Source organism: Giraffa tippelskirchi, chromosome 12, assembly GCF_054371585.1.
Source record: "Giraffa tippelskirchi isolate mGirTip1 chromosome 12, T2T-mGirTip1v1.2.pri, whole genome shotgun sequence".
NCBI classification, from domain to species: Eukaryota; Metazoa; Chordata; class Mammalia; order Artiodactyla; family Giraffidae; genus Giraffa; species Giraffa tippelskirchi.
Window position 1 is genome coordinate 4897572 of NC_137286.1, and position 21691 is coordinate 4919262.

The 21691-nt window shown below is 52.9% G+C and overlaps 1 protein-coding gene and 1 long non-coding RNA gene across 12 annotated transcripts in view; both read right to left on the reverse strand.

Annotated features, from left to right (window-relative positions):
* The window catches only part of WDR25 (WD repeat domain 25), a 137812-nt gene that overhangs the window by 76598 nt on the left and 39523 nt on the right, over window positions 1-21691 (reverse strand). For 2 of the 11 annotated variants that reach the window (XM_081549721.1, XM_081549720.1), the window contains one exon: window positions 7295-7536. The exons of the other annotated variants lie outside the window; for them this stretch is intronic. In XM_081549721.1, coding sequence (XP_081405847.1) covers window positions 7295-7354 — 60 coding nt within the window. In that variant the 5' untranslated portion in view covers window positions 7355-7536. The remainder of the gene's footprint in view (window positions 1-7294; window positions 7537-21691) is intronic. 11 annotated transcript variants of the gene reach the window in all.
* On the reverse strand, window positions 14115-18589 carry LOC145529403 (uncharacterized). Its single transcript, XR_014071187.1, has 2 exons — window positions 14953-18589; window positions 14115-14870 (listed from the first exon to the last, which is right to left on the reverse strand). It is a non-coding gene; the product is annotated as an uncharacterized LOC145529403 (long non-coding RNA).

The window sequence follows — 21691 nt, forward strand, 5'->3', positions numbered from 1 at the left end:
CTGAGCTTTCAAGCTGTTCTTTTATTGCGGTGTGTGGTCTTCCCAGGTGGCGAAGTGGTAGAGAATCTGCCTGCCAATGCAGGAGCTTCAAGAGACTCAGGTTCGATCCCTGGGTCAGGAAGATCCCCTGGAGTAGGAAAGAGCAACTCGCTCTAGTATACGTGCCTGGAGAATCCCATGGGCAGAGGAGCCTGGCTGGCTATAGTCCACTGGGTCGCAAAGAGTCGGACACAACTGAGCAACTGAGCAAACAACAGTGCGCTCTGTACTGTGTGTTATAATCTATATACATCTTTACTGATGCTGATCATCCACATCGGCAGGGTACCATTTGTGAAGACCCCCAGGGACCCCAGGAGCAGGCGTACATGCCAACCCGCTTCCACTCTGGGCTCTGATTGGGCCTCCGGCTGCTCCTTCCCACCCCACCAGCCCGAAGGTGGCCCAGGGCGGAAAGACCAGAGGGGCCCAGTGCCAGAGATGGGCCACACGCAGGGGTTAACCAAGGGCTCCAAATCCTCGTGGTTGAGCCTCCTTTTTCTTGGCCGGGATGGCCAACCTACAGTTCTTCCCCCCAAGGCAGGTTTTCCACCCAGGCGGCCTGCCACCAAGTCGGAAGCGCAGGACTCTACACCCCGAGGTGAGAGGGCCGCTCGCCAGCACCGCCTCCCAACACTCAGGTTAGGATGGAACATGATGTCTTTCTTGCCCGGACCCTCCTGCCCAGATGCTCCAAGACTGGCTCCGAGCCCACTCCTTCCCAGACAGAAGTCAGGAGCTCAACAAGGCAACCTGGGGACTGGAGAACAAAGGTGGAGGGGAGGTTCCTGATAATCTGAAAACGAGAAGCCTGCTACCCAGCAGGCCTCCCTTTCAGCTCTGGCAACCAGGGAAGCTTCAGCATGTTCTGCCACCCCCGCCCCTGCCCCCGAGCCACAGCGCTGCTAAGCTTTCCTTTCATCCTGACGACGGTAAGCCTCAAGATCCTCTTGTCACGGTCTAAGTTTTTAAGATAAACTAGTTTAAAACCTCTTCTGGAAGTGGTCGTGGCATAAATTATAAATAAAGACCAACAAAGTGAAAGCTCAGAGGCTCAATCTTATTACCACCTTGAAGGCGCTTGGTGTCATTTTTCTTCCAGTAAACATGTAAATCTGGTGTCCAAAACAATACAAGTTGCCTTATTCCGTGGCTTATTTGCATGATTTTTAATGCAAACAATAATAAAGTGTAACTGAATCCTCTCATCCTAAATTCATCTAGACGTCACTGCAGAGAATGCATTCACGCGTTCCCATGTTCACCAGGGAGCCGTGGGCCGGGGCTCTGAGTCCTGGGGGGTCTGAGAGAAGGCAGGCGGCCTGGGGGACACAGGGTGAAAGCTACAGTGGCGTGAAGGCACAATTCCAAGGGGAACTTCGGACACCCCAGACCCTAACCCAGCGGTGCCCTTCCATCAGCGTGGCCTGAGCAGGCAACCCCACCTCTGGGCCGCCAATTCCACAGCTAGTAAATGGGGGCAGCCCCCTCGCTTCCCAGACTGCAGGGAGGCTCAAAGAGAATTACGGTAACGAAGTAGAAGGCACAGAGGAAGGCGCCACCGGCCAGCCGTCTGTTCTCTTTCTCCCCCTTTACCGCCTGCCACCAAAATGTCCTAGTGTTGGAGCAAACAGGGCTTCAGACTCTAAAAAAAGTTAAGGCACAGTGTGAGTGCTTCCCTCCGGTAAGCCGGCCAGGCCAGACGTCTCGGCCGCGCACGTGAGGGCACCGAGTGTCTGCCTTAGCTCAGTCCTGGAGGCCCAGTACCAAAGCCCCAGCCCAGGACCCAAGCAGACACGATGGACGCGTCCAGAGACGCACAGATGGGTCCAGAGGTCTGGTGGGCCCTGGGGTCTGTGTGCAGAGAACGAGGCCTGGGCCACGCGTGTCCGAGCAAACGCAGCTGCCCTGAGACCGCCGTCTTGGCTTCAGTAGCTGCCCTGGCCTCGGCCTCAGCTGGCGACGAGACCTGTCCTAAGCCAGGCAGGGCTGGGCCGGGCCCGGGACAGAGGGGAGCCCAGACCAGACAGAGCCTCACACACCTGGGCTCCACCTTGCACCACGGGCTTTAGAGTGACGGGCCCAGAGTGGTTCCCTGAGGCGGCTTTCCTGACCCACAACCAAATGGGACGGGCTGTGCTTGCAAGCACGCCTCTCTGCGCCTCCACCGCTACTTTCGAAGTCGACACATAGCCAGCAGCCTCTGGTGGGGCATCAGCCCCCTCCTGCCTGGCTCTCCTTTCCTTTTCACGGGTGCAGCCTCAGCACTTGGCCAGGGTGCGAGCTTCTCAGGCCCACCCCAGGTCTTCGTGGGGGCAGTCCCTTGTGGGACTGAGACCAGTGCTGGGGCCCAAGAACCAGACAGGGGCTTGGTGGGGGGTGCTAGACCCAGTGGCGGACCAGGGGTGGGGGCGGGGGGGGGGCGCGGTGCCTGGCCCTCCCTTCGGCTGCCTGGGCGGACTTTGCTCTGTCCTTCCTTTCTGGGATCTGCGGGACGGAGCAGCAGGACCTCCCCTCCTCAGGGTGGCCAGGAGGATGAATTGAGAATGTGCAGGAGGAGCACCTAGCCCAGCACCGGGCAATAAACGACAGCCATGATTATGACTCATGATCCCATCACTCAGCGCGCATTCCTCAACGCCTCCCAAATGCACGCACTTCACATCAGCCCCGAGCGCTCCCAATTAATGAAAGAACAAATTAAACTGTCATTACTTTGGTTTAATTCTGTAATTAAGGAACTTCAGGAAGCGACAGGCTCTAAATAATGCATGCTTTTATCAAAAAAAAAAAGAAAGAAAAAATGTTGAGTTCTGGGCAAAGAGGAAAAAAAGGGGGGGGTAGCTTCGAGAAAAAGGAGAAGAGATCCAAGGCAGGAGCAATGATATGCATCCCCAAAGATCGGAGGGAACAATCAAGTGACAGCTGAAGGACTTAATTTGTTTTTGAATTAAGGCTTCAGCTATCACCGAACACAGGAAAATAGACGGCCCCCACCCCGGGCTCCCGCCCCACATCTGCCATCCACAGAAATGGTGTCGGGAGTAATTCAGTTGGTGGCTTTTCCAGTTGATGAGGCAGAGCACGGCACTCGTTCTGACATCTGCTTGTGTGTCTTTCCTTCTTATGTCAGTTCGGGGGAGGGGGGAAGAGAAATAAAGAAAGGGAAAGTGTGTAGCACATGAATTTGGCTAAATGCGTGTCTCTCATCCAGCAGATCATGTGGCTGCCGCATGTTACAGACCTAACGAGGTTGCCCGGGCAGGGGTGGGTTCCTGAGTCAGAAGGACGGGATTCCAACCCAGCTCCGCCTGGCCCTGCCACCCACCCCCCAACCCCGCCTCCGAGCGAGCGAGTGCCTGTGGGCTGACAGCAGGGCTGAGTTAGGAACCGGCCGCCAGGCCTGCAACTTCAAATTAAATAACTTATTGAGATGTTTGCTTCTTGTTAGGCATTAATGTTTTCATAAATCTCGTACGCGGGGTAATTGCAGCATCCTGGTTCTCTGAATCACATAAAGAAATGGCTTTCAGACATGGCTCCCATTTAGGCTACTATTAGCTGCAGAACCCAAAGGATGAAATGTTATTAAATATAACTTTTTTTTCCCCTGCAGTATCGCCAAGTTCCAAGAACAGCTTGGAGGTTTCCCTGAAAAGGTTGGCAAACGTGCTTAGTACACAGAATAGCAGCTGCTTTACAAACTGCATACTTTTATTAAATTATTGCCCCTGCAACATCCTGCCAGCCGCAGGATTAAAAGGGAGAAGAGATTAAACTGATGGGAAAGGCTCCCAAGCAACAGGTCTAAGTCACAAGGGGTAAATCTCCTTCTAAGTCTGTGCTATGGGGGCAGCAATGGCGGGGGGGCAGGTGGTGGTTCAGTTGGGGTTGGTGGGGGGGCCAATATACAAAACTTTAATGACATGGACTCACTATTTCAAGGCTGAAATGGCAATTATCTACATTGCTAGACATGTCATAATTTTCTTTTCTTTCCTTCTTTCCCCACCACGTACCCACCGGGGCACACTGGATCTCACAGAATGCCTGGAACACAGTGCGTCGTGCTAAGCCACTCAGTCGTATCTGACTATGCGACCCTATGACTGTAGCCCACCAGGCTCCTCTGTCCGTGGGATTCTCCAGGCAAGAATACTGGAGTGGGTTGCATGCCCTCCTCCAGGGGATCTTCCCATCCCAGAGATCAAATCCACGTTTCTTATGTCTCCTGCATTGGCAGGTGAGTTATTTACCACTGGGGCTTCCCTGGTGGCTCAGACAGTAAAGAATCTGTCTGCAATGTGGGAGACCCGGGTTCAATCCTTAGGTTGAAAAGATCCCCTGGAGAAGGGAATGGCTACTCACTCCAGTATTCTTGCCTGGAGAATCCCGGAGAGAGGAGCCTGTCGGGCTACGGTCCATGGGGTCTCAAAGAGTCGGACACAACTGAGCAACTAACACTTTGACTTCTTCACCACCTGGAAAGCCCATGTGGCTCAGACGGAATGCAGTAAGTGCCTACTAAATACTGCTCAGTAACTGAGTGAACCTGTGTACCCCCGGCAGAGAGCTGGCCACAAGGCAGGTGCTCCGGAAACGTCCGATGCATCGCTCCACTCAGGGGCACTGTGACTGTCCTATTCTTGCCGTGATGGGGCCACTTCCTAACCCCCTCACTACAAGCTCGCTCCTATTAGAGGAGGCCCATGCCCCCTCCCAGCCCCTGCACGGCCGCGTATGACCCTGCACAGCTGCCTGACCCTCTCAAGAGGAGGCTTCTCTGCTCTAAGATGGAAGCCAGGGTGGGGGCTTCTGCCCAGTGCTTGGCACCGTCAATGGGCGACTCTGCACCCCCACAAGCCCCGCCCCTCCACCGTCAGTAACCCCGCTGGATGCCCGCTGCCTGGTGCCCTGCCCAGGACCAGTGGGTCGAGAGCTTTACTCTCAGTGCTACTTCATTGTCACGGCAGCCTTGATGGATGTGAGACCACGACGACTGCTTCTGCTTTGCAGATGAGGGAACTGAGCACGGAGGGCTTCAGGGACTTCGGTGGCAGGCGAGGCAGCAGCGAGCCCATGTTGGTCTCCACTGAGCCCCCAGCCTGTCTGTAGGGCCGCACCAAGGCCCCCCCGGGGATGCCCCTGTACGCCATTCACTGCCCCCTCCAACTCACCCCCTTCCATGCACCCTCACACTGCTTCCACCTCCGCCTGGAAGGCCCCCGAGGTGAGCTCTGCCTGGTGAGGGGACGCCCTCCCTTTGGGACCCTGTGCGTCAGCCCTGTGCTGCCGTCCCTCCTCCCCCAGCCGTGAGGGCAGCCCCAGTCCCGCTCCCAGCACCTGGGCCACACATTGCTCCAGTGGACGTCTACCCGTCCCCCTCTGCAGGGACCGCTCCTTCGAGGGGAGGGCCCCCAACCTGCCGCTCTATACACCTCGGGACCCGCCGCGTGGCAGGGGCCCAGCTAACGCCTGACGCTCAATGAACAGAGCACCTTCTGAGTGTCTATCGTGACGCCAGTGCCAGAACATTCTGAGAACCTGAGCCAGGAAGCAGAGCCTGGGCTCCCGGGCTTGGTTTCAAGACCAACTCAGGCAGAGCTCAGTGTGCCTTGCTTGACGGAATCGATGAGCAGGAAGTAAACACTAGGCTGCTCACTGCCTCCAATGTGGAAGCCTCACTAGGAAGGCCAGGGACTGGGCACTTTGACACAAATTCAGCGGCGGCATCTTTAATCATTTCAGGGTTAATAAAAAAAATGTCAATTACATTTGTCATCATGGCCACCCTGGGGGAACAATCCAGGCGCAGACAATCTCTGGTCAAATGACAGCCTGGTCTGTTTGTCACATGTCCCTCCAGCTGCCTCACTGACGAATTAATCGAGTTGGTTACCTCCCTCCTGGCCTGTCCCTTCGTAAATAATCAGTGGTAATATGGATCTTCCAAATAATCTGACCTGAGAATCGCTGCTCCAGCTCACCCAAAATAAGAAAAGAGAACAGAAACAAGGAATGAGCCCCTAAATACCCCAGAGGGTGGAGGCCGCCTGGAAAGGCAGGCAGGTTGCAGCCCCAGGCACACAAGCTTCTCTCGCCTTGACCAGCCAGGGCCCGTCCTTCCATCCCTGTGTCCTTCAGTGCCCAGTGTGTTCCCCTGCCCCCAAGAGCTTACCCTGTCTCACACTGGCCAGTCTCCATGGTCCCCATGACCTTACGAGGGGTCCCGTCCTAGCCCCCTTTTATAAGCCAGCAAACGGCAGCTGAGAGGAGACTGAGCAGCAGGCGCCGGCGGGGCTCAAACCCAGGTGTCTGGCAGCAGCCCGCTGCCCGTGGCCGAGGGGCTCCTGAGTGCGGCTGCCTGTCTGCATTTTTGAGAGCAGCTATTTTGCAATCAAGGAATTCCTGCACAAATTGCCAGGTGCAAACGCATCCAAGAGGAAAACGCTCCCCTGGTATAACTGACACTTAACACACAAAGATAGGAATGAAGTCAGGTTGAAATGGAATAAGGAAAACATTGCTTTCTATCCCAGGACTACACCAAATGTTCTGAAACCATTAAATTTGCCTAAATTAAGCGTTCTATCTTTATCAGAGAATGACTTGAAGATGACTGTTCAGGGACTGCTACGCACATTTGTTTTTAAACAATGGATCCTCTCCTTGATGTAAACCTGGCCACGGGCCAAAAGTCGGGGGTCCTTGTTCCCCCAACCCCGACCAGAAATGGGGCTTGGACGAACCTCTCGGCCTCACCCCCACCCCCAGCACAGAATATGCTGTGCTGGTTCTGTTCCCAGCCCCAGCAACGTACTTCACAAAGGAGAGGCATTTCTGTCACCAGAATCTCAGACATTCAAGACTGCTTTTATTTGCAGAGAAAACATGAGGAGTATGAAGAATATATACAGCTATTTCCTGAATTCACTTTAAAGCTGTCGCAACTCAAAGGGTTAAGCTGAGCCGGAGGGGGGCAGGGGATGCTCCTTGGAGACCACTGCTAATTTCTCTAACTCACTGTCATGTAAAATGCATCCCCCGCCCCCACGCAGCAATCAGGGGCTTCCCAACTGCCCTTCCGGAGAGTTCTGTCTCCAGTGAGACATCCAGATGACACTTTCTCGACAGCCCAACAGTCATTAGGTTTGCAAGTTAACTTCCATGAGACAGGCGAAGGCTCTTATTTTGATGGCTTCCCTCCATTTGGGCAATTTTATCCCCTTCATAAACACTAATGGCTCTTGAATACCTGCTGTGGGTGTGGTGTGCTGTGCCAGGCTGAACTGCACAATGCCACACAAAACGCCATCACATGAGTCACCTGTCTCCACTGGCAGTCAGCTCCATGACGCACAGGAGCCCGGGGGCTGAGGCAACTTCTCAGCTTCTCGGCCGTGGCAACGAGCAGGTCTCCAGAGGGCCGGGCGCCTCAATGCAGGGCCGGCGGCGTCACAGACAGTGCCAGGTGCCTCCTACGTGGCATAGGTAACGCTACAAAAAAAAAATAAAAACCCAGGAAGTTTCACGATGCCCACTCACTCACCGGTAGGAAGAGTGATGGTCAGAGAGGAGACCTGGCTCGGGCTCGGGCTCCAAGTAAGAAAGTGCCCAGGACCCTGAAGACCAGCCCCACCTCCGCACCGCCCCCCCCTCCCCCGGCTCACAGGAAGGTGCCTCAGTCACCAAGGGCCGGGCCACTTCCACAGGCACATGGTCAGCCATGTACCACCAGAAATGCAGACACTCCTCCCCACCCCACCCCCACCCCCCTACACACACACATCAGGAGTTAGTAGAAAGAATGATGGCCTTGGACCCACAGGACTCCAAGTTCAAACCCTGGCTCCGTCTCTCACCAGCTCTGTGACCAGGCTCAGCTCGTCCTGTTTCCAGCCTTAGTTCCCTCAGATGTAAAGGGAAATGCAACAAACTTGAACTTCAAGGGGTGGTTAAGAAGATTAAATGAGATTAAAGGAGATAACATATGCAAAGCCACTCAACCTGTCTCTTCTTCCTAATCAGCTCTGCCTGCAATCAGCTGGGGAGGAAAGAGCATGAGCCTCAGCCCTAATTCCAACTCCCACCTCTCAGATTGACCCGCTGGATGCCCTGAGCTCAGGGCGGTACCTCACTGGGCCTCCCTGGGCTGGCTGGCTCCCACCATTCAGGCGGCGCACGGGTTAAGGAGACTGTGTCTGGCAGGGAGTGGGCGCTCAATAAAAGCTCATTCAATTCAATTTGACTTAATTAAAAAACCCTACTCATAGCCTCGAGAATGGCAGGAGCGCAGAGGGCTAAAACTACAAACTCAAATCCATTTGAAGCCCATAAATTTTATATCCTGCCGATGAATGCATTTTCTTATTAAGCAACAATATTATAAACCGCTTCTGAATTCCTGGCAATGTTTAAGAGTCATATCTTCTTCGGGCTAAAAGCGGTTGTCAAATCACAAAGAACTTGAAGGAGTTCTAAAAGAACTGATGAAAAGGAATAACTGAAACCAAGTTTACTGAACAAATCAAATTATTTCACTGCTGTGCCTGACTTTGCAAAGCTTCTCCAAATTACACTTCATTATGAGACTCAGAAATTAGACACCAGTAACAAAATGAGAAAGCCAGAACACATAAATATTTACATAATCGTCAGAATAATATTCTTCTCCTGTGCAAATCCACCTACTACTTTGTTTATTCTTATTAACTCAAGTTTAGAAATGGGACAATCGCGTGAAACAGGGCCCTGGGGATTTCTCTCTGTGATTTAAACCACTTCTTTTTTTCCTTTTGAGAAAACAATGGTGCATCAGGAGAAAAGAGAAAGAGAAGGCGAGGGAGGGTGGGGTGGCCGCTCCCTGGAAGCCCCCTGGAGCTTCAGCAGTTGGCTTGGGACTCGGAGCAGCTCTGCAGACGTACACACTGACGACGACGGCACCTCTCTTCTCCCACCGAGGGAGGGGTTAACACACCAGGGCTGTGGGCAACCACGCAGAGGGGACAACGGGCTAGCAGGGGGCAGCAGACAATTGCTTTGGGGTGAAACGGTAACAGGGATCGCAATCAGGATAGTAGCAACTAATGACTGCACGACCGTGCTGGGCAGGACACACAGCATCCCACATCCCTACAAGAGCTCTCTGCGAATGGGGACACACTCTCCCAACTTGGAGATAAGGGAACCCAGGTGCCAGAGCCAGCAGCCGCCTCATTCAAGCCCACGCAGCCTGCGAGTGCCAGAGCCAGGGTACCGGCCCAGCTCTGGGTGGCTTTTCCTAGCGCACGAGTACCACGTACTGGGTGCTGACACCACAGGTGCAGCAAACCCACAACTGGCGCCAGATGTTTCCAGGGAGGTGGGCCCTGCAGAAGCCAAGGAGAAAGTGGGGCTGAGACCGGACGGCGGTAGAAACGGAGGTGACCCACTCTCTGCAGCCGGGTGCTGTGCCAGGAGCAGGGCCAACCACTGCGCTAGTCCTGGACAGGGTCCCGGATTGAGTTTCACCTCCTCCTTTCTTACCGTGGTTGTCAGCCTGCAGCCATATGAACCAAGCCTTCATTCATTCATTCATTTGTTCAGTGAGCAGGCGCTGGGCCCCTGCTCCGGCTCCTGCCCATGCCAAGCACTGGGGGAGACCCAAATGGCTGAGGCCCAGCCCAGCCCTAAAGGGCCTTCTGTGCTTCACCAGGCAAGACTCGAACTGTTGTGTCACATTTTCCAAAACAGAAAAGCAGAACAGATGCTTCAGCATATGGGGTGGCACAGGGACAACCGAAAGCAGAGCACCCAGGCAAGCCGATGCCCTCCGGGGCCAGTGTCCCGGCTCCAGGGTGGGTGTGCACCCTCCACAGCCGCAGGGGCTGGGACCAGGACTTCCTCTTCTGCACAGGTGATTCCTGGTCAGACACTTGTAAGTGGGAAACAACCCCAGGAGCAAGCCAACCACGTGGCAAAGTGAAACCCCGGGGCGTAGGGGACCGATGTTCCCTTCTCCTCTCTGTCTCTGAGACAGTGGACACCCAACACAGAGGCTGCCCAGTGGGCCTAGAGGGGAGCTCAGGCCACAGTTCAAGGCCACACTGCCGCATGGTGCCCATCGTCAGGCAGGGAAGTTAGGATAACAAAAGTATCAGTTGTCAAATCCATGGAGACACCATTAAGATGCCATTAAAACACCATTAAAACATGTAAGCTCAGTGTAAAACTATTTCATTGCAAATTATACTGCTGTAAAATAAAAAAAGGAAATGGATTCCAAAAAGCATTAGAGTAACATTAAAGCAAACAGAACCCCTCTCTCAAGTGCAAGAGAGGTCTAAGTAAGAAAAGCACGCAGTCCATGGTGGAAAGCTGAGCCCAGACTCGGCAATAAGCCCTGCGTTCCAGCCGAGCCTCAGTCTCCAACTCGCTGTGTGACCCTTCACGAGCATTTCACCTCTCTGAGCCCCAAGATCCCGTATGGAAAACATGCTACATTGATGAGAGGGTTAAAAAGGATGAGAGGAGAGACAGAAAGTTACGTGCTCAGACATTCCACATCTCAAGCACACGCAGCCAGCCAGGAGAAGAGTCGGGAAGTGTGACACCCAAATCTGGGCTCTGAGCATCTGCACTCATCTGAGAAGAGCTCACCCTGGGGCCGGTGGTACAGAGAAGCCACCTGAGCCCCGGGAGACGCAAGATCTACGCACCATGAGCTCCATCCACCGCCACAGTCCCCCTCCTCCAGGCCCTCCTTCAGCTGAAGGCTCACAAGCGTCTCTCAATTCTCCCTGGAAGTCCAGCCACCAAATCTCAGTCAAGAGCCTCTAGGGGTGACCCAGGGCCCCATGTTCTTCCTTGAGGGGCTGGGAGCTCCCATCTGAACTGGAAGCCTCTGGATGAGGTCTGGGCAATGCACCCCTGTTCACTGCATTAACTTCACTGCCCAGCCAGTGAGCAAATGCATCAATGAACTCCCAGCTCCTCGTCCCATGTGGCGGGGGCAGGTGGGGTCACAAGGGTCACCTCTGGACCAAAGTCCCACTCTGGATTAGAGAGCAACTCTTTCACAAGCCTCCAAACTATTTTGATTACATATCACTATTACTTCAATTTAAAAAAAATTTTTTTTTGAGCACACAACTTTGAGTACATAAATACTATTCTACCCATACATTAGACACATTATAAAACATACACAAACAGAAATTTCAGAAGGATAACGTGAAAAGTAGCTGTAAGTGGAAGATCCAACAATTTCTCCTGGGTTACCCCTCCCTGCTCCAGGATCTTTTTACGTGGCACCCAGGGATGTGGCTTCCTGGGTGGCTCAGTGGTAAACAATCTGCCTGCAATGCAGGAGCCACAGGAGACACAGGTTTGATCCCTGGGTCAGGAAGATCCCCTGGAGACGGGAATGACCACTCACTCCAGTATTCCTACCTGGAGAATCCCATGGACAGAGGACCCTGGCGGGCTATAGATCATGGGGTCACAAGAGTCGGCTACGACTGAGCAACTGAGCCTGCACACCCGCAGTGAGACTGGTTACCTGCAGGGCAGGGCTGGGAAGAGGGTAGCTGGGATGTGGAAATGGTGTTGGGGGTGGGGAGATGTTTCTCTGAACAGAACTTTTCTGTATAGATCTGACTTTTGTACACACGTTAGTGGTTTATATCGAAGGAAAGAGGGAAGGAAGGGGGGGCGGGGAAGAAGGGAAAGTAGAACACAAAGAAAAACAAGTGCACCGAATGGTATTTCAAACAAACAACAAAATCACACTTGAAAGGGACAGTGAAAAAGAACTTAGCTCAAGGAACATCTCAATGTTTGGACAATATGCCCTCAGGCTATAGGCAAAAAAAAAAAAAGAACTCTAATAATGAATTCTAATTAGTAGGGTTTTTGGTTTTTTTTTTTTACAGAGGCTAAAATTCTGAAATGATGTTTTGACATTCTAGAACTGAGCAAGTAAATAAATATGTTGTGAAAATAGGAGCCAAGTTTCACATTACTGGAGAAGGGAGATGCAAATACGGAAATGGAAAAGGACAGAAAGAACTTCACAATACTGGGTGGGATTTAGAGAAATCCACGTGAACTGGTGGGTTTAACAGTATATATGGGTATATATGGGTATATGCATGTGTAAATCTACTGATCTGTCTTCTGAGAATCACTGACAGCCCAGCATTAGTGAGCACACTTAAAACCCAAATGTTGGCTTCTAAACACCTTTCTCTTTCTCCACTGAAAGACGGCAGAGGTCCTTAGAGATCCTTTGTAAACAGCTCCTTGGAGACAGGGCAAAGATAGAGCAAGTTGAGCCTGGGATATGTTGCTGTGCCAAAAAGTAAGCAGGTATTCAAAGAATGGTGGAGACATCTCAAATGGACACGGGAGCCAGCTCGAAGGCGCTTCCACCGATCAAATGATTAAAACAGATTAGAATTTATTAAACTAAGAGTCCATGAATCCACACTGATATAAAATAAACAGACTTATGGGCAGGGCTCTTTATAGTAGGAGGAAATGATAAGATCAGAAATCACCATTTTCCAACCATCATCATAGGAAATGATAATCGGAGGAAACACCAGTTCAGTTCAGTTCAGTCGCTCCGTCGTGTCCAGCTTTTTGAGACCCCATGGACTGCAGCACGCCAGGCTTCCCTGTCCATCATCAATTCCCAGACCTTGCTCAAACTCATGTCCATTGAGTTGGTGATACCATCCAACCATCTCATCCTCTATCAAAGGAAACATCAATGGACATTAAAACTGGTGGACAGAAGTTTGAGGAACAACAGGCTATCTGCATAGTCTCAAAGTGTCTCTCTACACGATACTTTTGCATGACAAAAGGTAAAATCATAACTATGCTGGAAGAACCTGGCAGACATCTCCCTAACCAAACCATCAAAGTCAGGATCTCCAACAACAGGACTAATTGACAGCGTGTGCCTCCCGATGTGGGGCGCCAAGAAGGACACAACAGCAGCCCTGGGACATTCCTGCCACAAAGTCCTCAGCCTGAGTCTAACCATGAGGAAGCACCAGACAAACCCAAAATGCAGGGCAGTCTACAAAATACACGGCTTGTACTCTTCAAATATGTGAATGTCATGACATACAGGAATTGTTCTAAACTAAAGGGGACTAGAGAGACATAACAATGAAGGTTAACACATGATCTTGAAGTTTCTTTTGCTAGAAAAGACATAGGACACTGTTGAAAAAAATCTCCACAGGGTATATGATAGGAGATTAGATAATAATGTTGTTTCGATATTATTTTCTTGATTTTGATAAACGCACTGCGGTTATGGGAGAGAATTTGTTGTTTTTAAGAAATCTACATTGAAGTATTTAAGGGGAAAGGACCATCGGTCTGTAACTTACTCTTAAGTGGTTCAGGAAAAAACATACCTAAGGATATATGTAAGAATGTATATACATGTTGTTGCTGTTGTTGTTTAGTCACCAAGTCGTATCTGACTCTCTTTTGACCCCATGGATCATAGTCTGCCAGGCTCCTTTGTACATGGGATTTCCCAGGCAAGAATACTGGAGTGGGTTGCCATTTCCTTCTCCAGGGGATCTTCCCGACCCAGGGATCGAACCCTCATCTCCTGCATTGGCAGGCGGATTCTCTACAGCTTCTTTACAGGGAAGCCCACTATGCATATACATCTATATATCCAGAGAGAAATAGAGAGACTATAAAACGGTACTAACATTTGGGGAATTGGGGTAAAGGGTATCTGGAAATTCCTTGTACTACTCTCACAACTTTTCTGTGAGGCTGAAATTACGTCAAAACTTTTAAAAAAGGAAGAAGAAAGGAGAAACTACTTTTTTTTCTTTTGTAGGCTGGTAAAATTTGGTGGAATTATTTGCAAGGTCTCTTGGCAGGCTACGCTTGGGGGAGACTTTGGCATTGTGACAGTATGCTTTCTGAAAATAACGAATGAGAAGGGTCGACTCTTACAAGTGGGGTAATATCCACTTATTACATCTTCTTTACAGTTGGTGTTTCTAAAGATACTTTCCTTTTCATTTCCTCCCTTTCTTTCCTTTCTTTTCAAATTGCTACCTCTGGCAGGCATCCTCACCTGAGTGAGATGAGAATAAAACACTGAATTCTCCTCAGCTCTCCCATTTCGAACACTGTCATAATTCACGACTCACGGATGCTGAAATTGAGATGCACATGGGGTAACAGATCTACCGCACAGAATAAACTCAAGAGAAGAGAAGCGCTCATCCTAGAGGGAGAGTCACAGATGAGGTTCTAAACAGAAATATGCTTTCTCCGGGCCAAATAGCTCTCCAGCTGTCAGAGGCTCTCACATCATCCTCAAAATTAATTCAGCTCTCACGGATGTTTTTTTCCCCCAATACATAAAGAGGGAGACTTTAATAAATAATCCTTTAACTGCTTTTATCAAATGCGTATTACTTTTAATTCGTATTAAACAAAACCAAACGAAAAACCAATTTCTTTCAGTTAACTAGGGAATTGAAGTACCTTGCCAGGCAGTTATATGATTCCAGAAAAAAAAATCCTTTAGAAAATATAATTAAGTCTAAATGTTCTAAAGCCACTAGTCTTACCAAAAGTTGTTTTATAAGCTGAAGCTCCAAGGATACAGATACCCAAATCAATCCCCGTCAATATTTTAATGTCATGCATTAATTAGCCACGCTAATAAAAGAAGAATGCACCTCAGAATGAATGGCAGGAGCCAAAGGCAGTAACAGGTCAACAAGCTGAGTGAAATGGCCTTGATTTAAGCCTGTGAGGCTGGTTAATGTGTCCTTCCATCGACTCACTCACTCACTCTGGAAACCCCAGCCGTGGAGACCCAAAGCAGGCCAGAAGGGAGGCCAGCGGTTTGCTCCTGCAGGCTGACGCCTGGGGCACTGGAAACCCCAGCCGTGGAGACCCAAAGCAGGCCAGAAGGGAGGCCAGCGGTTTGCTCCTGCAGGCTGACGCCTGGGGCACTTCGGAGCGGGCATCTCCTAGGCTCATCCCCACCTGCCAGAAAGGGGCCTGCCAGGTAGGGGGCCCGAGGAGCAAGCCCAATCTGTGCAAATCCACACAGCCTTGTCCTCCCGGGACGCCCCTCCCCGAGCTCAGCAGGGCCCAGCCTCCCGCACTGGCTCACCTACACAGGTCACCGGTCCCCTCGGCACCTCTGCGTCCTCACCTACCAGCGGGGACAGCAGCCGTCCAGGCTCGGCGGAGGCTGCCAGTGCAGGCAGCATTACGTGGGTCCTAAGGACCCCACAACCCTTTCAATTAAGTCAACGTCCTTTCAGGGAGCAACTACTTGTGCCAGACGCTGTATATGCTGGTCATGAAACTCAAACTCCTTGCGCTCCTGAAGCTAATTACTCAAAAATAAGGTATTATGATTAGCAAAGACACTAAGAATTTGGGTTTCACAATACGTGGCCCCATTAGCATCCTCCTCCCACCTTGGCCAAATCTGGCAACTCTTCCCCTTCTCCGAGAGGGTCAGGACGTCAGAGACGGGATCTGGAGGTGGCTCAGGTGAAAGGGCGGAGGTGGCCCTCCCCTCCCGCCTCACCCCTGACACTGGCCGATGGTCACGACGTGCCCTCCTGCGAACACACACCACTCCCCGGGGCCTCATGGTCTTCAGGGTTTGGCAAGACCCTGTGGGCCCAATTCCGTCTCACCTAAGACCTTCCAGATTCAAAGGCAGTGAGCGTTCACCGAGCATCCCCCACCGTGTGTCAGGCAATGTGCTGTGCTAGACTGAACTGCATCCCCCAGATTCATATGTCAAAGCCTCAATCCCCAGGGTGGCTGTCTTTGGAGACAGGGCTTCTAAGGACGTCAACAAGATTAAGTGAGGTCAGGGATGTCCCTGGCTGTCCAGTAGTTAAAACTCTGAGGCCCCAGTGCAGGGAGCACAGGTTCGATCCCTGGCAGGGGAATTAAGATCCCGCATGCTGCATTGCATGGCCAAAAATAAAGGTTACATGGGGTCCGAACAGTGGGGCATTCGTGTCCTCGTAAAAGACACGAGAGAGCTTGCTTGCGCTCTTTCCACGCAGCGGAAACAGCCATGTGAGGATACAGCAGGAAGGCAGCCGCCCACGTCCCAAGGAAAAACCCTCCCCAGACAATGACCCTCAGCACCTTGACCTTGGACTTCTAGTCCCCGAAACAGTGAGAAAACAAACGTCTGTTGTGTGAGCCTCCCAGTCCACGGTATTCTGTCACCGCAGGCCGAGCAGACTAAGACGTGGCATTTCACATACATCACTGGGTTGAATCCTTCATTTTCTGAGGCTCCAAAAAGCTGGGTATGTAGGACTGTGAAAGCCTCCCCCAGGCCACTGGGGCCTTGTTTATAAAAGGCATCTTGACAGATAAACAGTGGATTCTCCTGCAAGAGGACAGGCTTGTATCTGAACCCCTCGAACCCCTGAGACCCTGGGGGATGGCTCCATCTCTTTCCTTCCACTCTGGGTCCCGCTCACCCGCTGGTAGGTCGGTCTCCTGTGAGTGATGGGAGCATGCAAGCCCCTTTTCCCTCTGCTGTGCTACCCTGCCCCACACCTCCCTGGTCCCCAAGGAGAGCAGGAGCTGGTGACAAGCTAACGGTCAGAATTCTAGAAGGTGGGCGGACCACATCTGGGAGAACAGAGGGTGTTCAGCAGCAGCAGGAGGTGGGGACAGCTCTGCTCTGCAGCCCAGATCAAAGCCTGAGGACAAAAAATACAAAGCGCCAAATAGAAAAACAAAATGTCCTAAAGTTTTACAAATGAGTACCTGCGGCTTGGTAAGAAGTTTCCAGTGACAGCATCACTCACTGATTCAATAATGCAGGATCTGAAATGACTTAGGTGGAAGTGAAGCTGACACGCTCTGGAAAACTCTATTAGATGACTCAGAGTGGCCCGGGGGATAGCAATGACTCGGGTGCCAGAGACGCAAGAGAAAGCTCGATAATACTGCTTCGTGAAAGGTGAGAAGAGAAACAAACCAATATCATGAAATTAATACATATGAGATTTTAAATATAAATGTGCAGCTACATTAAACTTACAAAGTAGAATAAAAACTAAGGTGCAGTACTTTTGAAAGGGGTGTCAGATTAAAAAAACAACAACACATGTACATGCACTGAATTAAAGAGGAAGTGAGGGGGCTACTCCTGGGGTCCGTGCTGCACAGGAAGCAGACACAGGGAGGGGTCTGCCTACCGGGAAGGGCACAGGACCCAGCGCTCAGAGTCAGAGGGCAGGCATCGCCCTCTCCGCGGGTGAGGGGATGGAGCCCAGAGGGGCCGGTGAGGACTCCACGCTGGCCACCCCCCAACCACGCCGGAGCCTAGTAGTCCCGGCCTTTTGCCCCTGGACCCTACTGCCCAGGCCACCCTTGCCATCTGTCTGGGGGGAGGTCTAGCTGGCATCCAGGGTCCCACAGCACAACCTCCAATCTCATGCCAGGGGCACACATTAGGGGTTTCCTCGGGAGAGAGAAGTGGCCTTGGAGGCACTCCCCAGGGAACCAGGCTGGGGAAGGAACGGGAGATGCCTCCCACCCAGGTGGGGGTGGTCAGCAGTGTCCCCACAAGCGCCAGCTGGCCATCGGGGCAAGGAAGCCCACTTCCACCCACAGGTCCCACCTTGCTGCCTGCTCAGCCCCCTCTCCTCCAGGGAAAAGCAGCAGGAAGGAGCCCTGGACCCAGAGTTGGGAGGCCAGGGCCACAGCCCCTGCACGCTGGCCTCAGGGCCCCGCCAGGAGGCAGGGAAAGGAGGCTGGTCCGAGCTACCTCACAGCAGCCCCGCCCGCCCGCCCACCCGGCGTTCTTGCCAGGAGTCACTTTTCTCCCCAGTGGCCGCAGCCCCGACACCCCTGAACTTGTCCTCAGAAACAGGCTATTTTTCCCTCGGTGGTGAAGGATGTCAAGTGATAGGCCCGGTTTAATAAAGGAAGTGATGACTGGGACCCGGTGTGCATCCTTCACCCTCACGCCACCTCCGGCTCCTGCCTCGTGACCCCCGCGAGCACGCTGACAGCTGCCAGCCGTCACCCAGGGCACCGGGCATCGCTCCTCAACACTGACAAAGCGCCGTGGATGCCACCGCGAGCCGGACCCACCCCCCTGCCCCGCAGTTAGCGAAGGGGACGCCCTCCGGGAGGTGACAGACAAGGGCGGTGAGGAAGGAGATTCGGGGGGTGTGAGGACACCCAGTGGGGGGGGCACGCCCCACCCAGTAGGAAGCGGGTGGGTGGACCCTGGGGAAAAGACGAGCGGGAATTACTGTGTGAGGCCGTGCAGGGGAAGAGGGAGGCTCAGGAGGCCCCGGGGGCACCGGCAGCAAGCGGGACTCCCTTCGGAAGACAGACGGGAGCCCCTGCAGGGTTTGAAGCGAGACTCAAGTCATCGAGGGCCTGGGAGCCCCTCTGTCCACACGTTCAGTGGCTGCAGTGGAGAAACAGGGCCCAGCTGGCAGGGGAGGCTACTCTGGTGGCAGGGCACACCCCCTGCTCTGCCTGTGCGACTGCCCAGCCCCATGTCTGGCACCCAGAAGGTCCCAGGAACTGGAAAGATGCTGTGAGTGTGGACGACAGACAGGGTGGACCAGGCTGCCCCCCAGATGGCTGGGGCTCAGGCAATCATGCTCTAGGATGGGTTTGGGGGCACATCCTAGTGTGCGGGATGTGCACACTAGGGAGGTTGCACACTTAGGGAGGTTGTGGGATGAGAACCACTAGGAAACTCACTATGATATCACCTCCTAATCCCGAGCAGAGTCCATGCACGGTGCTTGACAAACGCTGCCTGGGTCTACGCTGGTGCCTGAGGACTTTATTGGCTTCTGACAGCTCCACACACCCGTCTGAAATATCGCGCCAGAGCACCATTGTCTAAGATTCATGCTTTCTTCAGAGAACTTAGAGCACAAATTTATAACTTGTTGTCAAACAGATGCCCACTGTTCTCTGGAAGGGCAATCCCATTTGGGAAAAATAGCCAATAACTCTTCCGAGTTGGAAGACCATTCTCGAGTTGATTTCCCCAAGCACGGGAAGAAGAAAGGCAAAGCAAAATGTAATTGCAGAAACAATAACCCTATAGACATAACCCAATATCTTCCCCACACTGACTTTTCAATAATTTTGTGATGGATTCTCCCAGAAAGCTTAATTTGTACTTTTAACCACAAGAGTTAGTGGGCCAGAAAAAATTAATTCCCAGCATTGGCTCACGGAGAGAGAAATAAAGGCCTGTCTATTAATTTTTTAAACCACCCCATGCGAAGCCCCGGAACGCGTACACGAGGTGACACCGTGCGGAGAATAACTGGGCACTGCTTCGTGCTGATACCGATCCACTTCGGGGTGGAAATGTCAGCCCAGGCCCTGGGCAGGCTTGAGGTCAAACCCTGGCCCCATTCAACAGCCCTGGGCCCATGTTGAGGATGCCTTCCCCCAGGCTGCACACCGGGCCCAAAAGGAAGCTGAAATTGTTTTAATTCTGCCCCAAGCTCACTACCGGCAAGAGCTTTAGTAAACAGTCGGCACATTTCAGCGGGGGAACACTGTTAGATTAACAAAGACCCCTGAAATGAAGCCTGTCATTTTCGAGAAGTCTTTTTAAAACAAAAATCTGCCAAGGCCTTCATACAGCGTGCCGAGCGCACGTCAACACGGACGATCTCAGCGTCGCCGGCTTGACAGCACGTCCTAACGGGTTTCACCGAGGCGAGCCGGGCTGCCAGGGACGATTACCGTGAAATACACGAGTCGAGTTTCAGCTAGGGTATCCTTCCCCCATCAAGCCTCGAATCATCAACGTGAGGGGACAGAGAGGGCGGGGAGTTCTGGAATCTAGCGAATGTGAGTCCAAATCCTGCTCTCCCCGATTTCAGCTGTGCACCCTCCGGCAACACGAGTATATCTGCCCAACCACCAAGCAGGGAGTGGGGGTCATTCCCTGGGGGGCACAAGTGGGAGGGGCAGGTGTGGGGGGCGAGGTGGTGCCTCGCTTGGCCTCAGTTTCCCCACCAGCCTGAGGGCATGAGTCAACTCTTGCTCTGCGTGACTGCGAGGTGCCTGGCAGAGCCTGGTCCCTCACAGGTGCAGTCCAGATGGTGACAATGTCAGCTGCTGCTGGAGGGGACCTGGGATCAGCCCCACCCTAATCTCAGGGACTAGGGAACGAGACCCCACCCCTAATCTCACAGACTAGGGAACTGAGACCCCACCCCTAATCTCAGGGACTAGGGAACAAGACCCCACCCCGAATCTCAGGGACAAGGGAACTGAGACCCCACCCCTAATCTCAGGGACTAGGGAATAAGACCCCACCCCTAATCTCACAGACTAGGGAACGAGACCCCACCCCTAATCTCACAGACTAGGGAACTGAGACCCCACCCCTAATCTCAGGGACTAGGGAACGAGACCCCACCCCTAATCTCACAGACTAGGGAACGAGACCCCACCCCGAATCTCAGGGACTAGGGAACAAGACCCCACCCCTAATCTCAGGGACTAGGGAACAAGACCCCACCCCTAATCTTAGGGACTAGGGAACTGAGATCCAACCCCTAATCTCACGGACTAGGGAACCGAGACCCAACCCCTAATCTCACAGACTAGGGAACCGAGACCCAACCCCTAATCTCACAGACTAGGGAATGAGATCCCAGGTGGGAAGGGCTATCCCAGAACCGGGGTTCCAGGCTCCTGGGTGCAGGATGGGGGTGGGGGGGAAGGGGCGCCTTCGAGACCCACAGGAGGTTGGGACCCTTGGCAAAGCATAGGCAGGTCTCAACTGAGTCATCAGATAAGGAAGCCCCGGCATCAGTGGTAGGTCCCCAACAACAAAGGACACACCCCGCTAACACTCCTTAAGCAAATGAGGTCTTGGTGTAATTAGGATTGCAGGCACCCGCCCGTATTTGCTTCGGCAAGATGCAAACTGTTAGGCTGTGAACAAACTTGTCACAGAAACGGAGCTAAGGCCCTGCCCTTGTTAGACTCTCGCCAGCACCTAGAATGTGGCGTGAAAACTCCACGGGCTCTGAAACTCAGCTCCCCAGAAGTAGGGTGGTCGTGGGAGTGCCCGGGCCTGGGGGCCCCCACCCCACCAGCCTAGGAGGCCTTGCCAAATAGCCTAGGATGACCCCACTGGGTCCACAAAGGTGCGAATGAGCCACTCCAAAGCCTTCTTTCCCCTGAAAAAAACAGATAATGGATTCTTCATCTACACACACACACATACACACACACACTTGGTTGGTACAGGGCAAGCCCGGGGAGACCGGCATTGACAGTCCAGGCTAACCACCCTGTTCTGGGAAGTGACACTCGTCAGTGACCTCCCCAGGACCAGCGTGGCGCCGGGCCAGGACAGGGGCCCCCTGGCACTTCCTGTGGTGACCCGAGCCCCCGATGCAGGGTCTGGATGGCAAGGCACCAGTGACGTGTAAGGACACGCTGCGGGCGCCCCGTCTAGAAGCTTCGGGCAGTGGCACGTGCGGTCCAGCAGGGGCCCTGGTGTGGATGCAGAGGCTGCGTCTGCAGAGGACCTGAGCAGCTCTCGGCGCACAGGCAAGGTCTCGTGTCTGGCACAGAGGCTCTGGTTCTGAACACAGATAAAAAGCAGCAG